At 34.0% G+C, this 19,215-nt stretch overlaps 1 protein-coding gene across 1 annotated transcript in view; it reads right to left on the bottom strand.

The window, feature by feature from the left end:
• Positions 1-10,256: 10,256 nt before the first annotated feature.
• The window catches only part of LOC149532296 (uncharacterized), a 176,678-nt gene continuing 167,719 nt past the window's right edge, over positions 10,257-19,215 (bottom strand). The window contains exon 7 of the mRNA XM_089804452.1: positions 10,257-10,536. Within this exon, the coding sequence (XP_089660578.1) occupies positions 10,448-10,536 (89 nt within the window). The 3' untranslated portion in view covers positions 10,257-10,447. The remainder of the gene's footprint in view (positions 10,537-19,215) is intronic.

The following is a 19,215-nucleotide window of genomic DNA, read 5'->3' as shown; positions in this document are numbered from 1 at the left end:
GGGGGAGGATGTGAGGCCTCGCCCTGACCCATCGTAGCATAGTGATACATTACTACTATTTTTTTTATCTGTGACTCGAGATGTCGGGACATTATCTGATGATTAGAACATATTTTATTTTTTTCATGTTGTGTGATGTTATTTCCAGATATATTTGATGATTGTCATTTAATGATCTTGTATATGTATGTTGACGAAATCAGTAAAATTGAGATTTGATTCAAGATATTTCAATGGTTAAGAATTATGTAGGATGAAGAAACTCTTATTTGATGCATGTTTTAATTTATGAAAATTTTGATACATATATGTTTATATACATGTGACTTTCAGGACTACTGATGTGTGCAATGAGTGTGTAGATATTTAGCCGAAGAACCCTACGGAGGAACAAAAACTGATCTCCATGTGCTAAAATTTGGAAACCCTATTGTTCGTAATTGTGTTCTTTCAGTGTCACTTGACACTCGTAAAATGTTTATGTACTTAATTTGTTAGTTAGAGTTGTTAGATGGACCTATTTTATTTCTAGATTTTTTTATTTTGACTCTAACCTCTTCCCTAAGGCTTTAAAACATGTTTTTTTTCTAACCTAAGGGTATGGGTATGGGTTAGGGGTCTTTTCCAACCCCTAAGCCCCTAGCTTTGACTTTTGAGGGCACTCAAAAAGTCCCTTTTTACCTTTGTGCGAAAATTGCAAGTGGTTGTCATGAGTTGTCTTACCCCACCTCCTTTTTAGGGTTTAACCATGATGTAAGTTGTGTTAGGAGTTTCTAGAGTGGCTAAGTGGGTGGAGATAGTTATTGCTCTTTTTGGGTGGTTGAGTTGGAGGCTTATTAGAGGCCTTCCTTTGTTTAGTGGTTGGGTTACCCAATCTCTACTTTTAGAGAGGATTTCTTGAAGCTTGAAGGAAGGAGGGATACTCTACTCAAATTGGTTCATTGCCATTACCTCTTTGCGAAGGTAGGAAACTCCCATTTTCCCTTATTCAGTGTTTATGATTGGTTTCATGTTCTTGTTACCTTGTTATTGTTTTACTGTTGTATGGTTGTGGGTATGTTGGGAAGTTTTGTAAACCTTGTTATTTTGGTTGTTTTCCTTTCTTGTTTATGTTTGAAATTTTGAGTTTCCTTGCATGGGTGTCTTGGTATTACTCACCCTAAGAGAGGGCAGAAGTGACCGATTTTGGGAGAGGTCTATTTAGTTGGACTCCAACCTATGTAGAGTCTCTTCTCAAGATGAGAAGAGGGATAAAAGGTAGGGTGTTATCTGCCCCTACCTGTCAGCACAAGCCTGGTATGAGTATGGCAAGTTTAAATGGAAGAATGGAAGTTCTTGGTTATTGGCCCCGATTGGGCATCTGAATTGGTGTTGTGCTTGACTTCTCCAGTTGGAAGAATCCACCTCTCCCTAGTCTTGATTCACTGTGAATCTTATTGTGTAAACCATGTATGATTATGCATGCTTGATGTTATTTTGGGTTCTGCTTGGTTGTCACCCGATCAGTTATTGGTTTCTTCCATGGTTCTTGATATGAGATTTAGAAGACATTACAAACTCCTTGATTTGGATCATGAAGAAAATTTGATGAAATTATTGAAAATTGGGATTGAGATCCTATTGTAAATTGTATTTGTTTTTTTTTTACCTTGTTATATATGGCAACAAAGCCGGGTTTTCTTCTTGATTCTTTCCCGGCTGAGCCTTGAATCAGGTTGATAATAAATAAGTGATTGAGAAAATTTTTCTTCTCTTAAAATTTTTGTATCCTATGTTGTCATATGAATGTGTATCAAAGATAAGATGAAACAATGATATCAAATTATGCAAGATTCAAATTGTAAATGTATGGTATTTCCTTGAGTTTGGTATGATTTAGTTTATGTAAGGTTGTGTTGAAAGTGAATTTGCAAGAACATGAAGGAAGGAATTATGTCAAGATATCCAACTTAAATCTGAAAACATGATAGAGAAATAACTTTGTGTATTTGGATACTCCTTTCAAAAGGAATGGAGCATTATCATTTTGACCTCTCTTATTGTCTCAAATGCCTTAAGACTAGTTTAGTCATTATGTTGATCCATCAGCTTATTAGATAGTTAAATGAATACGTAGATGGTTATTTCATGTAATATGGTATTATTGAAATGCTTGGCCATTTGAGGTTCATGGAAATAACGAATTAGAAATTCATAGGAGAATGCATACACCTATTGTGGTAATATAATTGCAAAATTAAAATATACATTGAGTTCCAAGAGAGAGTAGAGAAATTATCAAATAACCCACCTACAGGATTCTAGAATTTGTATGGCAAACACATATTTAGTTGATTCTATTACAGGCTAATAAAATAATAGATTCCTCAATGAAATAATAATTTTAAAAAAATATAATAATAACAATGCTTATAAATATATATATTTATTTATTTATTTATTTATTTATATCTAAGCTACTAAAGTCTTTTCTCACCATATAATCTTTATGCATTAAGTCCTCCACCCGCTTGAAGCCAGCTCGTAGGAGGGTCATGATGACCCTTTTGTATTGGTGAGGACGTCAATCTCAGGTGACGTCACCTTGTACTTGTGCAGGGGTCGACTTCCTTCTTGGAAAGCGCAGAGATTTTAAAACAACCATAGTATTTATGCTGAAGATATCCTTAGGGTCGATTGGTGGGAGTACCTATGTTCTAGGCGTTGTTGGAGTAGTGTCATCCTATGTAATGACGTCACCTGCCATGCTTCCCTTTTTTGGGCGCCAGTTTTGGGTTGCATGAAGGTGTGTTAAAGATTGGACTATGTGTTTCATCCACCTTCCTCACCAATCACTTTCTTAGGGAGCTTTTGGTTGGTGGACTTGCTGTCCCATGTACTTGGGTCAGGTCCACTTGGGTCTGCGTGTTGCAGACCCTCGGGTTGCGTGGGTATGCTTGGGATTCGCCCAAGCCCTTCTTGGGTGAGGAGTGTGTAGGGTGGAGAGTAGGGTTTAAGGAAAAAAAAAGGGGTAGTATAGAAAGTTAGCAATAAGTGTTAGGGGTTAGTAGGTTAGGGTTAGCTTGTTAGGTGTAGGTTAGTAGGTTTTTATTTATTTATTTATTTTAGTTTGAGTTTTATTCAATATTGTAAACTTTTGTTAGAATGTAAGGGGTTAGGATAGTCCTAATTAGATTAGGTTAGGTTTGTGTTAGTTTATGAGATGTTAATCTAATTTGCTTAAAGTTGTAATTTTTAGATGTATATATTTCAGTTTAGCTTTTAATTTAGTTTAGTCAGTTGTTATATAATTAAATATAGATTAAATTGGATTTAGTTAATATTATCTAGTAGTTCTAGTCAGTAAGCAGTTATTTCCGATGAGTAAGGTTTCACTACCTAATTATAAGTAATCATGTTAGTTTAATCGAGACTTGGTTAGCAATTGTTAAAATTTGTTTTTTTTTTTATTTAAAAAATTTTTAATTAAGTAAAATGGATATTTATTTTGGAAAGTTTCCAATTTCGTAATGTAATTAGTAAACTTAATTTTCGGTTAGAAAGTTTTAAATAGTGGAAGATAGTGTCATTTTAAATAATTGTTTCTTATTATTAAAAGTTAATGTAATAACATAAGTTTATTGATATAAATCTGATAACTAAAGTTTCAAATCTTAAATTTTAATAACCATCCCTTTGTTTATAATCTTCAGACGTAATGTAGAGAACCTGTACTAAAACTTCTACCTCAATCATATCAAACTTAGAGCATGTTTAATTATTAGTTTGTTATCAAAAAAATTTGTGTGTGTGTGTTTATGCCTTCAGGTTTTGGGCATGACAATGTACATCATGTTTTTCCATAAATAACAACAATTATATCTCCTTATTAGCCAATTGTCAACACCTATCACTCAAGGGCCTGCTCAACTGACCAATGGAGGTGACCAACCTCCTGTCAAGAATATCCCCCTTGATAAAAATTGTTAGGATGGTTAAGTAATAGTGATTGGAACTAAATTGGAGGCTAACAAGAAGAGGGAAGAGGAATTGAAGGACAACATAGTTATGGTGGCCCTCTCACCCAATAGAAATTTGATCCCATCTATGAATGTCGCACTACTCCTATCAAGTAGTCCCCAAGTACAAGTGGTGGACCTTGGAGATGGTGGAAGTAGGGAAAGTGAGTCTTCCAAATCCATCGAAGCTACAAGCAAGAATATAGAAATAGAGAAAGGTCCTAAAGCTTAAAAACTTAGTTCTTAGGTCCCAAAGAACCCTTTCTCTTTAACTGCAAAGACATTGACTCTAGTTAAAAGGAAAATGTTTAGTGTAGACATGCTCGAGACTAAATCTAAAGTGGTTGGCATAGAATCATGGCTAGAAGACACCTTGGATAGAAAGAGGAAAAGGAAAGAAGTAGGAGCTCAGAATAAAGAAACTTTACCTCTAGCTATCCGTTCTAGATCAGCTTTGAGTAAAGTTAAGAAGTAGAAGACCATGTCAATCCTTGGCCAAGATCCTAATATAGGGCATTTGACTATGGAGATTGCTAAACCCACTGAGGAAGGAAGAATTAAAGATATGTCTGTAGAGGACTTCACATTGCATTCTATAGACCTCAGAGAAGTTAGACATGACACTAAGGACAACTTGAAATCCTTAAGCTGGCCAAAGTTAGAATGAAGGTAGAAATTCATGATCTTAATTGCTTCATCAGGTAGCTAGTCACACTACTAGAAAGCATCTCATCAATGTCAACCACCAGCAACCCTACGACCACAGACATTCGAGCTATAATTTCCCAGCTACAAGAAGACAAGAGCTTCAGGAAGATTGGTGGACTGGAGCAGATAACTAAAGTTTTAAGGTCTTGCAATGATAGAGAAACTCGTTAATGTAGTACTAAGACTTGAAATAGAGAAAGATAATATCTTAGCAAACCAAGCTATCTTGGCAGCAGAGAAAGCCAAGAGTGAGGATTGAATTTCCTTATTGAAAATGATCATTCACATGAAGGCCAAGGAAGCTATATAGGTAAAGATTCTGCTTGAGGGAGATGAGCCCTTATTTGAATGGCTACAGAGCATGCAATTCAAATCAAAAATGATCCTATTAGTAGAAGAAGGATTAAAGGAAACAAAGGCCAAAGTTAAGAAGGACCAGGATAGAGACTATGAATTACTAAGAGGCCTACATATAGATTCCCAATCTAGTGGACAATGGAAAGGGATATTTAGATTTGTCATCGTACAAAAGACTTTCTCTAATTATTTGGATAGTCTAATAGAGAAGTCTTCTAATCACCAGAACAAAGTGTCAGAGCTCCAAAAGCTTAGCGGGTGTATACACGTGGCTATCGAGGAAATAAAGGAGTGGTTGAATGCCATCAAAGATCTATCCAGAGAGCATTCCAAGTGGCTCCTAAGATACACTAATGTTCATGTCCATTGACATGAGGAGTTGATCCCAATCATTGTTGCTGCCAAAGCCTATAGGGTGAAGTCAGAAAAGGGAAAGAAGACAAAGTGATTCTTATCCTGCCATTTCATATTTTGATGTAATGATTGTAACTGACAATTGGCTCCTTGCCATTTGTCAATTACGAGGAGATGAACCAATTTGAATCTCATTTTGCAATGTTCAATCTTGGAATCCTATATGTATCTAATTGAAAGACTAATAAAAGGTCGGTGAATTTTTGGCATAAAAAATACTTTATGTTGCAGAGACAAGTTGAATGTATTTTGATGTTGATTATTTATTGTTCCATTGTTTTGTGATATCTTAGGATATCTTTTTCTGTTGAATTGACTTAAGGAATAAACAGAGCTTTGTTCCCCTATTCAATGCGACAAATTATAGATAATAATGGTATTATTGAAAGTTTAAAGAGATTTTGTTTTGTGTTTTTCTTCAAGTTAGTATCTTCCTTATTAGAGTAAGAAGCTTTTATTTAAGCCATCAATTCATTAATAGAATCCATTAGCATTTCATCAATTTCTACAAGTTCATAAGATGTGTGAGTTCACAGACTTGATTAGTATTAAGACCCAAATCCTCACCTAAGTTAGTTCCTATCTAGGCCTAACTTGATTTACCTCTCCTATTCTCTAGTCAAGAACAAACCCCATTTATATTTAGGAATAAATAAGATTCATTACAAATCACAAAATTCGAGGGAGCTATACCTAAGAATTCAAAGGGAAGTCAATCACTTAGCTATGATTTCCTGACTATTGTAATCAAATATTGTTCAAGTATATTGGGCATTAAAAGAGTAAGATAGAAGAACAATCTATTTACCAACACTCAACAGGAAGGTATTGATTTTGGTAAAAATTTTACACTAGTTGCAAGAACGGAATCTATTAGAATCTTTCTTGCATATGGTAGTTATAAAAATTTCATTGTTTATCAAATTGATGTTAAAACAACATTCTTAAATGGCTACCTTGAAGAGGAAGTCTATATGGAACACTCAAAAGGTTTTGAATCCTCTGATAAACCAGATTTTGTATATCATCTTAAAAAGACACTATATTGTCTAAAACTAGATCCTAGAGCTTGGTATTCTAGACTAGATAAACATCCAACTGTAAATGGTTTCTCTTGTGATAGTGTTGAAAACACTTTATATATTAAAGATGATATTTTAGCAATGGAAACCTATGTGGACAATGTTATTTTTGGATCCACTAATGATGAATTGTCAAAACATTTTTTTAACATCATGGAATTTGAATTTGAAATGTCACTTTTGGGTGAACTTATATTCTTCCTTGGTTTGAAAGTATCACATCTTGAACATGGTCTATTCTTGTCTCAAACAAAATATGCTAAAGAAATTTTTACTAGTACATTAGGCCTCCATTTTTTACCAAAATTTTTGACAACGGGTTAATTTGTCTTTTCAATTTCACTTTTTTTTTAATATGATCCCAATAAGGTCAAAATTTAGAACAAACTTAAGTTTTTTTGTCAAAAATTTGATGACACTTAAGTTTTCTATCAAAATTTTGATGTTGTCAAGATATAATTTTATTGTCAAAATTTCAACATTATCAAAATATAAACAAAAAACTAAGAGTAAACATTTCATTTTGTATGTGGCAAATTGCAAGTACGTGGGAGGGTTTTTGCGTGTAGTTCTCAGGCAAGGGAAAACATTGACCGGCGATGCTTGACTCAGGTACTCGGGTAAGAGTTTCAACACTCACTCTTATGGTAGTTTTTGGAGAATGGAAGGGAAACTAAAATTCATTAAATTTTGATTTATTGTGTTTTAACTTCTTCCCCCACCAAAATTTTCCATCCATTAATTCATTTAGGATTAAGAAAAAGTAGTAGTTTTTAGTATTCATTCCATCTTATATACATGTTGAATGATCATTGTTTCTCCTATTAATGGAGTTCCTTAAGGCCAGAACTCAATCGACTGGTCTATTAATGCCAATCTCAAATTATATGGATGCTTGAAAATAAATCCATCTCCTCAACCACTGGAGATACAAGTGTGATTGGAGGTCATGAATGAAAGAGCTTTTGAAGTTGAGCACAATAGGAAAAATGCAAGAAAGATAGAGATATAGATCACAAGGGCACAACAGAGACATAGATCACAACAAGGGCACAACAGAGACATAGATCACAAGGTACAGTAGAGACATAGATCACAACTAGGGCATAGTAGAGACATAAATCACAACTAGGGCACAACATAGCCATAGATCACAAGGGAATAGTAGAGACATAAAGAAAAACTAAGGCACAACAGAGACATAGATCACAACTAGTGAACAACAAAGACATAGATCAAAAGGGCACAATAGAGAAATGGATCACAACTAGGGCACATCAAAGACATGGATCACAACTAGTGCACAATAGAGACATAGATCACAAGGGCACGGCAAGATAAATAAGTATGAATTTATGAATATATATTTGTGGTATATATTAAGAATATACATGTTATAGTCGATGTTAAGGGATGGATATTCTTTTTCATTGACATATTACGGGACATAAATATAACATTGAGGGTACAATCCACCTCACAGTTCAAATACAAGACATTGGATCTCAACAAATATAGGAATATTTTCTCATCAATTTCATTAGAGTTATAGTTGAGGAGAGATAATAAGGCGTGACTTGAGAGATGATTGGAAGATGTTCATCATTAGATAAAAGAGCTATAGCTAAGATACAAGGTCAATGAGAAAGAATCTCATTAAGGGGACATTAATAGTCCATGACATCCTATAGGTCATCCAACAGATATCAAGCATCTTCTTATCATCAAGGATCTCAGAGATCAAGGAGTCACACCCAATGAAGGAGCACATGGTATATGTATAGATAATTCATGTTTCAATATATAGGGCATATTTTGTCTAGCATCAACTATGACCCAATTTTTTTTTTTTTTTTTTTTTTTGTGTGCGCGCGTGTGTGTGCATGTGCATTTGTTTGTGTGTGTGTGTGTGTGTGTGTGTGTGTGTGTGTGTGTGTGTGTGTGTGTGTGTGTGTGTGTGATATTTCATCTTTATTTCTTCTTATAATGTCTCTTTAATTGATTTTCATGTGAGAAATAACATAATAATTAAATTGCAAAATATTTGATGAAAGAAATGAATACTTATATAGAATATATTTTGATGTCCTTAAATTTGAATCTACTATAGTATATGATTAAATTAAAAGAAGACATGTTAGTATCCTCTAAGTAATATCTTAATCATAAATAAGTAATATATTACACATAATATTAAAGCCCCAAATGTGAAATGTTTTTGTCAGGAATGAAGCAAGATATGAAAGAACACATAATGCTTTAAATGTAACGAAAATAAAAGCACACAAAAGTATGTGGATAAGGAGAGAAGAAAACAAATCAAAAGATAAGGTTAAACATAGTATTGACACAAGTGCAATGCATATATAGGGTCTTTAAGTAGTACACCATCCATTTTAGCTCTTGTGTATGCATCAATTCCATAGGATTCCATGATAATGTAGGATAAAAGCCAATTTGGACTAAACTTTCTTTTCTTACCATGTAGAGCATTAACATCATGTTGATTCTCATAAGTCTCCAATAAAAATTTATCATTTAATCACTTTATTGTTTTACCTTTTTTGAAGAGGTTTATGATATGCTTTGATGTATCCAACGATATTAATTTTATGTTGATCCAATATTTAATGGAATGAGTTCAAGATCTATGTTGATTACCTATCCCCTATTTTTCTTCACTTATACCTCTCTTCATCATGGTAAAGATCCTAGGTGGTGTTGTACACCTATCCTCTTGTGACATCCTTCGATTAAAATACCCTACATTTATGATTTAGTGTGTTATATCCCTAAATGATGCTTCCAAATAGCCATGCACACCTATACTGAGATAGTTTTTTAATTGTTGATAATTCAATATCCACAAACAATAGTTGTTGCTAAGTAGAATTAAAACAAGTTTTGCTCCTATCACCAAACATGACATTGTTGTTGAGATTCAAGGGACAAATCTAAATCCCTACTTCTAATTGTGCAATATTATTTTGCTAATTATGATGCAATTAACACTAGCACATGTTTTGCGAACTAATATTTATTTAACCCAATGTTTCAAAAAAAAAATTGATGCATTGAAGAAAACAATATTAGACTCATATATTCAAGCCTTGCTTACTATATATGTAGCTATGCACTCTAATCAATAAATAGTGGAAATTGGTTTTATTAGAGTCACTATGTAATGGATGCGCAAATATATAGAACACAAATACTTAATTTATACACCTTCTTACATTAGTCAAGAATAGTATTTTTATTTCCCTCAATTCACATTATTTTTATGATCATTTTTTACATTCACCGAAATAGGAAAATCATGATTGGTGTATTAAGATGTCTCAAAAGCCTAGGAAGTAAGAAAGCTTAATGATCTCCTTTATAGGATATACACCATGACTTTGAGAATACCTTTGCTAATCTACACTAAGCCTTCCTTATGTGATGGATTTCCATATACTCTTTGTTCCTTTCTTCCTCTCCAACATTGTAATTTTATGACTTACCTTCATGCACCCTTCTACATGGAAGAAAGGTGAACTTCATAGCTCACTATGCTTTAACCTTCTACATATTCATGTACAGATTGTATTTCTAGAAGCCAAAATGAATCATTCACCATTAAGATGTCTTTATGCTAACATAGAGAGAAGACATAGTTCCTTTCTTCCTCTCCAACATTGCAATTATTTCTTCATTTCTTTCTTAGTAAGTTTTTTTTACACAAATCATGTGATCATTTTATTTTAATTTAAAATCCTCCAAGATTTTTGGTAGAGATGCAAGAAGGAATGTAAAGATGAAGTGGTGCTAGTGGGTCCCTTAGGAAATTTTTATCATTCTTGCATTATTAACCATACAATATGCCATTATTGGCTTGAAAATATGTCAATTAACTTTCATTGGTTTCTTCATGCATTCTTCCATGTTGGGAGCCTTCAAGAGGTCCTTGGCTTTAAGAGCTTTGAGGGGTGCCCCTGCACCACAATATTTGAACAACTATAGATGCTTTAGGGAAATAAATCAACATATATTGAACCCTATAAATTTATTAACCATTCATTATATGTACATAAGTAAATAATAGAAATATAGCATTCTACACAAGAATAATAAGACTTTTAAATGAAAAATATTCAATGTGGGAAAAACCACAACTCTCACTATATTAACAGTGGCTATACAATTTCAGGCTCTAGACCAAGGAATCTCATTTATCCTAACTTGACTTTTATGCTAATGTGTGCAACCTTAGGGAAAGATGCAATAGATTTGTAGACTAAACATTTCTTATTTGAGATAAGATATAACACATTCTTTGAAATGATAAGTGTAGTGCATTGTTGTACTAACTTCACTAATACTCATCTAGAATTGCAAACTAGAGGTCAAAAGATTAGAAGAAAAATCAATAAACACACAATTTTTCCTTGCCCAAGGCGGGTCATGTTCTTATGATGATGAGAAAAAGGATGACATCAAGGTTCCCTTGAGGTAAATGCATCTTCAAAAAGAATGGGTACCCAAGGAATTGTCTCCAATTAACACTAATTTTTGTGTTAATGAGAGAACATATCACATAACTCCATCATCATTACATGGTTTGGGCTTTTTTTCCATGGATGGCATAAGGTCAATTATAATAAAGTTATTAAATTGATGGAGTATATAGGACCTTGTTACAATTACAATAATTAGATGTGGATAGTTCAATATAAAAAAAAGTATGTGTAGGTATGCACTGTCAGCAAATTATTTACAATGGAAAGAAAATGATGAAAGTAAAAGACTTATTGTGTACATTGCTGGAAGGCCAAAAGTAATAGGGAACATTGCAAGTTTTATACGTGTCCTGGGTCAACTAATAAGCAACCTAATTGCATTTTTTAGACGTGTGAGGGAAATCATGTTTTTTTATGTGCAATAAAATTAATAAGTTCAAGGGAAGAGCTACTAATATATTATAATTTGAATCGCATAGATACAAAGAAAGTTACTATCATGAGACTTATAAGTACTATATATGTAATATTTAAACTAATTACTTTCGATTATAACTCCAATATATAATATACCATTTTATTAATTTTATTTTTTTTCTAATTCAACTATTCCTTTCATTATGTTCATTTTTTTAATTTATTTTTTTGTCACAGGGTGACATGGCCAATCCATCAGATGATAGAGGCAAGGATGTTGCTCCCACCCCTTCTTTGGTGTAGGTAAACCTTTTGTATAACAATTTGTGTAATTACAATTTTACAAAATATCATATTATTAAGTTATTTTCATTAAGGTTTTGGACTTGTTTTGATTGTTTCACTAATGTTTTTGTCACAATTTGATGCTCAAGGAAAGGGAAAAGAACATATTACACCAAAGCAATTAGTTGCTAATATGGTAGCCACAAAATTATGCGATGATTATATTGCACCTACCAATGACCCTACAAGCATGTGTAAAAAGAGCTTCAAAAGCATCAATCTACAAATTCTTGCACTTTTGATGGATCCAAATTCAACCGAAGAGCAAGAGGCAACAAGAAATGAATTGTATTGGAGAGCATGTTGTCTGGAAGTAAGAAACAATGAATCTTTAAATAGGACAATAGTTCAATAAAGCTTTATGTTTTATACTAATTTATGGAACATGAACCAAAATATGTATGTGTTGTTACAGAAATATTTGAGACCTTACTATTAATCACATATTGGTTTTGACATATGAGTGACAACAGTCATTTTCTTAGTTCATGTTAAACAAGTAGTTTATGCTAAGTGTAAGTTGTTAGATATACAGTATATGTCGAGTAACTAGTAAGTGTCGAGTCATTCAGATGTCAAGTGATCAGTGGATGTTGAGTCACTCAGAGGCCTAGTTATAGCATTGAAGATATAGTGGATGTTGAGCACCAGACACTTCAAGTGTCGAGTAAAATGTTTTGGACATAGTTTTCTGTAATGGCACAAACTTTTATGTAAACCATTTTTATCTAACTTAAGGATTATTTTACAATTCTAAGATGGTAAGGATGAATCTATATTGCAGATCCCTATGTAGTACATGCAACGAATCAATTGAAGGGATGTTTTAAGTGGCAAAATGGATGAATCACAATTTTTGATTCATACCTAACCCTAAGAAACCTAGGTTTTCTTAAGGAGGACAAACCCTAAAAGATGCAAGAGTGGAATGTGACAAGAGAGAAGTTTTCATCCACAAGCAAAGCATTCATGGTGGCTAAGGAGTTGTGAATTGAGATACATTGCAAAATCAGTTAGAGGAGAATAGAGGATAGAAGTGATACATCTAATCAATAAGGATCAAGTACACATCAGGAAAGAGGTGATATGTTATCTAGCAGTAGAGTGCTAACCGCAGGATCATTGCTGATACATTCTAGCAGGTGAATCGGTTAAATCTCTTACAGAGTAGTCTTAATAGAGTGTTGAAAATCCTTTAACATGGTGCTTACTTCAATGTAAATTAAATTCCTTTAATCAGGCACACTTCTAGCAAGGTGTTGAAATCTTTTAAAAAGGTAAGATCTAACAACTCTGTAAGCCTTTAATAAGGCAAACCTTTCGTAGGTGTTAGGAATAAGGTGTCTCAACCTTGAACAATTCCTATTCTTATTAATTGTTTTGTAAATGTATTTTTTTTGCAAATAATGTAATTAAGTGTGAGTGTACATGTGTAGTTGGCATGTTGATGTGTCACTCCACTTGTATGTATCAGCATCTTGAATTGTGTGTAAGGAGATCAGGGCTAAAACGGTTATGACATATTCTTGTGATGCATAAGAGCTATCTCTAGAAGATTCGATGATGGGTGAAGATGTGAAGACATGTGCCAATTGATCATTGAGTACTGTACACTCAAGTTGTTCTTTGGAAGTTTCCCTAAAAATGGAAAGTGCATTATATAAGCATTTTTAGGGTTGTAAATAGGAGAGAGTGAAAAGTGTATTGTTAGTTGCTACTAGATTTGTCTTCCATGTCCTGAAAGAACTTGCATTGCAAGTGTTTTGTAACCTTTGTTTTGAAGATAATACATTGTGTAGTTTTTGGAGGGGTGGGGTTGTTTTACCAAAAGGTTTTTCCCCACCGGCATATCTTTGTGTTTATGTGTTCTCTTTCTCTATCTGTTTTCTATATTCATGGTTGACTACAATATTATTGTTTACATAATATCGAATTTGAAATTGTAAGGATTTAATAGGAATTTGCACAATACTTTCCTTAAAGGATTAGTGTAGGAAGTTGTTTTTGCCCCTGAGTTTCCTTACAACAAGGTAGATCATAGTTTATGATCAAACATTGTAGCCTCCATTGGATACACTTTATTACTACAAGAGTGGAGGTTTGTAGGTGTCATCCCCACCCCAGTTTTAACTTCTCATTGGAGGATTTTTGAGTAACCAAATATCTTGTTTCATATATGTGTTGAATGTTATTTTCTTTCATGCTATGGATGAATATGTTTAGCTAGTTCTTTTAGTTTACATGCAAATTATGAGATGGATATTTGGTGAATGAATTTTTTGGTTAATGTTTAAAGGATTGATTCACACACCCCCTCTAAGCACACTTTCCCTATTGTATTTCCAACAATTGGTATTAGAGCATTGGTTCTCTGGAAAGGAAATCTTTGCAGCTTTGAGGAAAGATCTTGAAGATGGAAGTCTAAAAGTTGAGAAAGATAATTGATAATCAAAAGATTGAAATCTAGCTTGCCCTAAATTAGTTGAATGATGCAAGAGATCAGTTAAAGTGATCATTGAAGAGAAGGAAAGAGATATCTACTGAAGAAAATAACACACAATACCAAGAGATTGACACTACTAAATTGTTTGCAGATGGAAACTCAAGTGAATTTGATGCAGGAGTTGCAGATCTAATGGAAAAGAATGGATCCCTAACTAAAGAGGTCATAAATATTAAGATAGAACAAGAAGTCCAATCAATATTGATATGTGAAGTGACCGAGCAAAAAAAGAAAGTTGAAGAAGACAAAGTCATGATTGAATTTGACAAAAGGATACTAACCAACAGACTGGAAGAAAAGACATTAGAGGTTAATAGGATTGCTCGCATGCAACTGGAAACATTGAATCAAATGATGATTTCCAATCATGAATTGAATAGAAAAGATATTGAAATCACAACATTGAAGTTGCAGAATCAACAATTGAGAAATGATCTAGAAAGAGAAAAAGAATTTGCTAAAAGTTTCAACAGACCTTGTGAAGCCATCAAGTACTTTGAACAATTGATGAGATCTCCTAGATATAATAGTGATACTATTGGATTAGGTTACACCTGTAGTGAAGAAGGAGAATCATCTAAAAGTGGTGAACAAAAGAGCAACAATGGTAATGACTACAAACCTACTTGTCATAGTTGTGGTAAGATAGGTCATACAGAAAATATTTGTAGGAGCAACAATGCAAATCAAAACCCAAGAATAAATTCATGGGTAACTATCACAAGTGCAACAATCAAGGACATCAGGCACATGAATGTAAGAGAAAGACATCAAGTATAAAAATATTTGAAGGTTACTACTACAACTGTAAGAAGTATGAAAATAGAGCATATGAGTGCAAATAAAAGCCTAAGTGGTCATCAAACAAGCAAGTCAAGGTAAACCATACTGGCATATCCTACAATTGGGATTACAATACAAGGTATACTTTTCACTATTTTCAAAAGTAAGGACATGATGAAAATTGCATTAGAACACATTTCAGAAGTGACTACAAAAGATGGTTGAGTGAAACCACATGTTTTAGTTGTTTGAAGATTGGTCACATAAGCAAAAATTGTCCAACAAGATCAAGAGCACCTAGCAGTGAATTCAATAAAGGAAAAGGAAAGATTGATATTCAAGAAATCAGAGTGTAGATGAACAAGACATGGAAGAAGAAGGAAGATTGCAACACATCAAGTTTAGATGAGATCACTTCATCCAATGGATCAAGTGATCACACCATCCCCAACTAGGCAATTAAGAGGTATGTGTCGGACTAATATTTCAAAGTTCAATTATAAATTAGTTCCAAGGATTGAGTTCTAAAAAGATCAAATGTACATGAAGTAAGAAACAAAGTATTGGTTGGAACTTAGAACAAATATATAATTTTCCATGTTGTCAAACATGAAAAGTTTCATTGTGGTTGCCAAGTGAAAGTTAGTTATTTCTGAGCTATCAAAGGTGATAGTGTTGGCTAAGCTTGTTGTGGTATAGTAGGAATTATATGGAAGCTGAGTGAGTCAAAATTGCTATTGGAGCCGAGCTTACAATTTGTTGAGCTATCATTTTGCATGATGCTTAATGACAAGAATCCTTTTGAACTCCTCTCTTGAAAAGTTAATCTGAGGATCAACTCCAAGGTTCTAGGTGATCTTGCAACCTACTAGAATCTGCTCCGTTAAAGATAAATGTGAATGTTCACAAGGAGGCCTTTTCTAGTTCGAAAACTTCAAATAAGATGTAGAATCTACTTACTATCAAAAAAGAATAAAACACACACAAAAGAACTATTTTTTGTATTTTTATGTTTTCTTAATGAATGCAATCTAACAATGCAACTATATGAATTCCTAATTTAACCAAGCGGTTAGTAAAGCAAATAATGAAAGTAGGGTAACAAGAAGTTTAAGAAAATAACATGAAAAGTAAATCCTATTGGACATAAACTATGGAAACAACACATCTGCAAGTTAAGCTTTCAAAAAGATCGGTAGGTAACCAATAAAAGTAGGAGTAGCGCTTCTTTAATTCTACTGATGCAATTGTCAATGGGGAATTTAGTAATTGTAAGATGTTTCACTTTTCATCAAATCGCAAGGCCACAGAAAGTGCACTCGTATGAGACAAAAAGCTATGCAAGTACAAGATGATGATCTCTTCTTAAACTAAGTACGTCAGTGGAATTCATAAAATCGTAGCAAACACCAAAATTAAAAGATCGCTCAACCAGAAATAACACAATAAAATTTTGGCTCAAATACATTTCATGAACATACATCCACAAAATATAACACACTTATGCATATTACATATTACATCCTGAATTTATACGAAATCTTCTTCTCAATTTGTGCTGAGAGTCAGAGATATCTTTATGAAATCATATGCTTTTAAACTAATAAAACAAATCTATTTATGCACAAACTATCTATCTAACTGGTGCTAAGTAGGACTTATCCATTTTATATCATTAATTGGATGCATGAGCCTCTACATGTCATAAAAAAAAAGCATGAAAGAATAAGAAAGAGAAAGCCTTCAGTTGATTTAGGAGTGACCAGAAGTGGAAAAAATAGAAGCTCCATCTTCACTAGGTGTCTACAAGAGTTAAACTATCATCAGAATGCTTTTTCGATGTATTGAAAGCTCTAATTTTAGAATTGATAGTTAACTATTGGTGCACCTCTGAGTTCCTCAAAATGTTCCAGAACACTACTGAAAAAGTGCACCTGGCGAAGCAATGCACCTCAGAAGTAGGCTCCAAAAAATGCAAAATTTCACCAAGTGTCAAAATTGAAATTCTAGCATCTGGGTTTTGTTCCCCTTTATATCAGAGCTATGTCTGGATATTTTCCCTTGAATTTCTTGATTATCTCAGTGACTTGAGCTGCATCTGGAAAATCTAAGGCATTATATTTATCTTTCACTTTCTGCCTGTAGTTTCCCACTTCTATATGAGTTTCTACAAAATCTCTAAGTTTTACATCAAGCTCTAATAAAGCTTCTTCTATTCTGAATTCCTGCCTAATATCTTCATCATTAGAAGCTTCTTCAAAATTCTTTCAAAATTTCTCAACTACTACCTCTACTGGTACTAGCTTCTCTCATGTATCATCCTCAAAAATGTCCAAACATACATCACTATAATGTTTCTCAGCTTCCAAAATTTGATCTTGGGCTTGGTCCTTGAGCCTATGAATCTCAGCATGTAATGTCTCCATTAATTTATTGCCATCTACAATCTTCTCTATCCAATCATCTATTTTATCTAATTTTTTAGTTGTATATACATTGATCAACATCTAATTCATGTGTCCTTTAATAGACTGCAATGCTTGCAAGTCTTTTCCCTAGGTATGCACTTCATGCATTAGACCAAAAACCTGATTCAAAATGGCTACTAGCCTATCCACATTCTCCTACATAATGTGTAACAACTTCATATTTCCCTGAATAATCTATACACCCTTTTCCTCAAAACTTTCCCTCCACTGTTGACAAGCTCTCAAAAATGGATCCAATTGGGTTGTACCCCTGTCTCTTCTCTCAATTACTGCATTTAAGGTTTCCTTGGGGTTTTTGGGATCCAAGGGACCAACAACTTTGCTTAAATATCTTTTTAGGATTATTTTTTGATGCTGAAGTTTTATTAGTTCCGCCCCATCCTATTCTAGGTTCCTAAACACCTCCTTCATTCCTATTGTAGCCATTAGTTTTGTAGTATCCAAGTTAGGCTTTCCAAACATGACCTCCCTGATCTGATAATCTCGCAAAGTCAATTCTTCAACATTTGAATGTAGAGGAGGGATAGCCACATGACAAACAAATCCTGGTTCTAATCACTCATAATAAAGGCTAATGCCTGTGCATCTTTTGGAGGTGAATCAAGCTTCCTTAGGACTTCAATAAATTCCATCCTATCTTCCTCCTCTGTGGTGAATTTATGCTTTTTATTTCTTATTACCTCTTTTCTCAGCCACCTTGGGATACATTCTAATGGAGATTTGCTTTTGGACGATGAAGCAATCTATTTTGCAATGCCCTTTCCCTTATCTCCCCTTTCTAGAGTCTTTTCCTTCTGTGAGATATCGACACTAGGAATCTCTATATTTATGGAGCCAATATTTCTCACCTCAGTGTATTGGGAAGTTTGTTGTGGTTGTTCACTTACCTGTCCTCCTTCCAACACTTCCTCGATGGATACTTGTTTCGGCTCTCCCTCCTGTCCCATTTTGACTTTCTCTTCTTCATTTTTTGGAGGAAGGGGAGTAGTCGATCCCTTATCAATACAAAATGTAACTTGCAACTAGGATGATGGAGCGACCTTGAGCCCTTGTGATCTTGGTGGCATCTAACTCCACTCCTCCTATTGAGGTTGATTGGCTAGAGTATCCAAAATCTTATCTCCCACCAACTCGGTACCCACTGGCATGAAATCAAAATCTGATATCTTGAAGACATCAGTGCCTTCCACATCCTACTCATCTATCCATTGTTGCATGTCATCTTTTGATGTGGTAGTTTGAATGGGTTGCTCAAGAATAGATGGAGGTGTGATGGTAGAGTTTCTCCTCCTTTCCAACTTTGTAGGTCCTGTTAGATGAGTCCTCCAGTTCAAAGGTAAGTTATCTTCTTCATCCTCATCATCCCTTTCTTCCACTTCTTTAGGGATTGGTTTGGCAACTGATGGGAAAGGAATCACTTTCTTGATCACCTTTTTCCTTCTCTTTATCGGGGTCTTGAGATTTCTTCTTTTAAGCATGGAGGAGGAGGCTTGCTCTACTTGTCAAGGCAGAGAAACCTCTTGTACCTTAGTTTCTTCTTCTTCCTAGCTTTGTGCAGGTTGCGGCACTTGGGGATCCTCTGAGGCTTGTTCAACTTCTACATTTTTGGGCCCTTGT

This window comes from Cupressus sempervirens, chromosome 10 (genome assembly GCF_028749045.1).
Source record: "Cupressus sempervirens isolate cs-2001-9-10 chromosome 10, ASM2874904v1, whole genome shotgun sequence".
NCBI lineage: Eukaryota > Viridiplantae > Streptophyta > Pinopsida > Cupressales > Cupressaceae > Cupressus > Cupressus sempervirens.
This window is presented reverse-complemented; position numbering and strand designations above follow the sequence as displayed.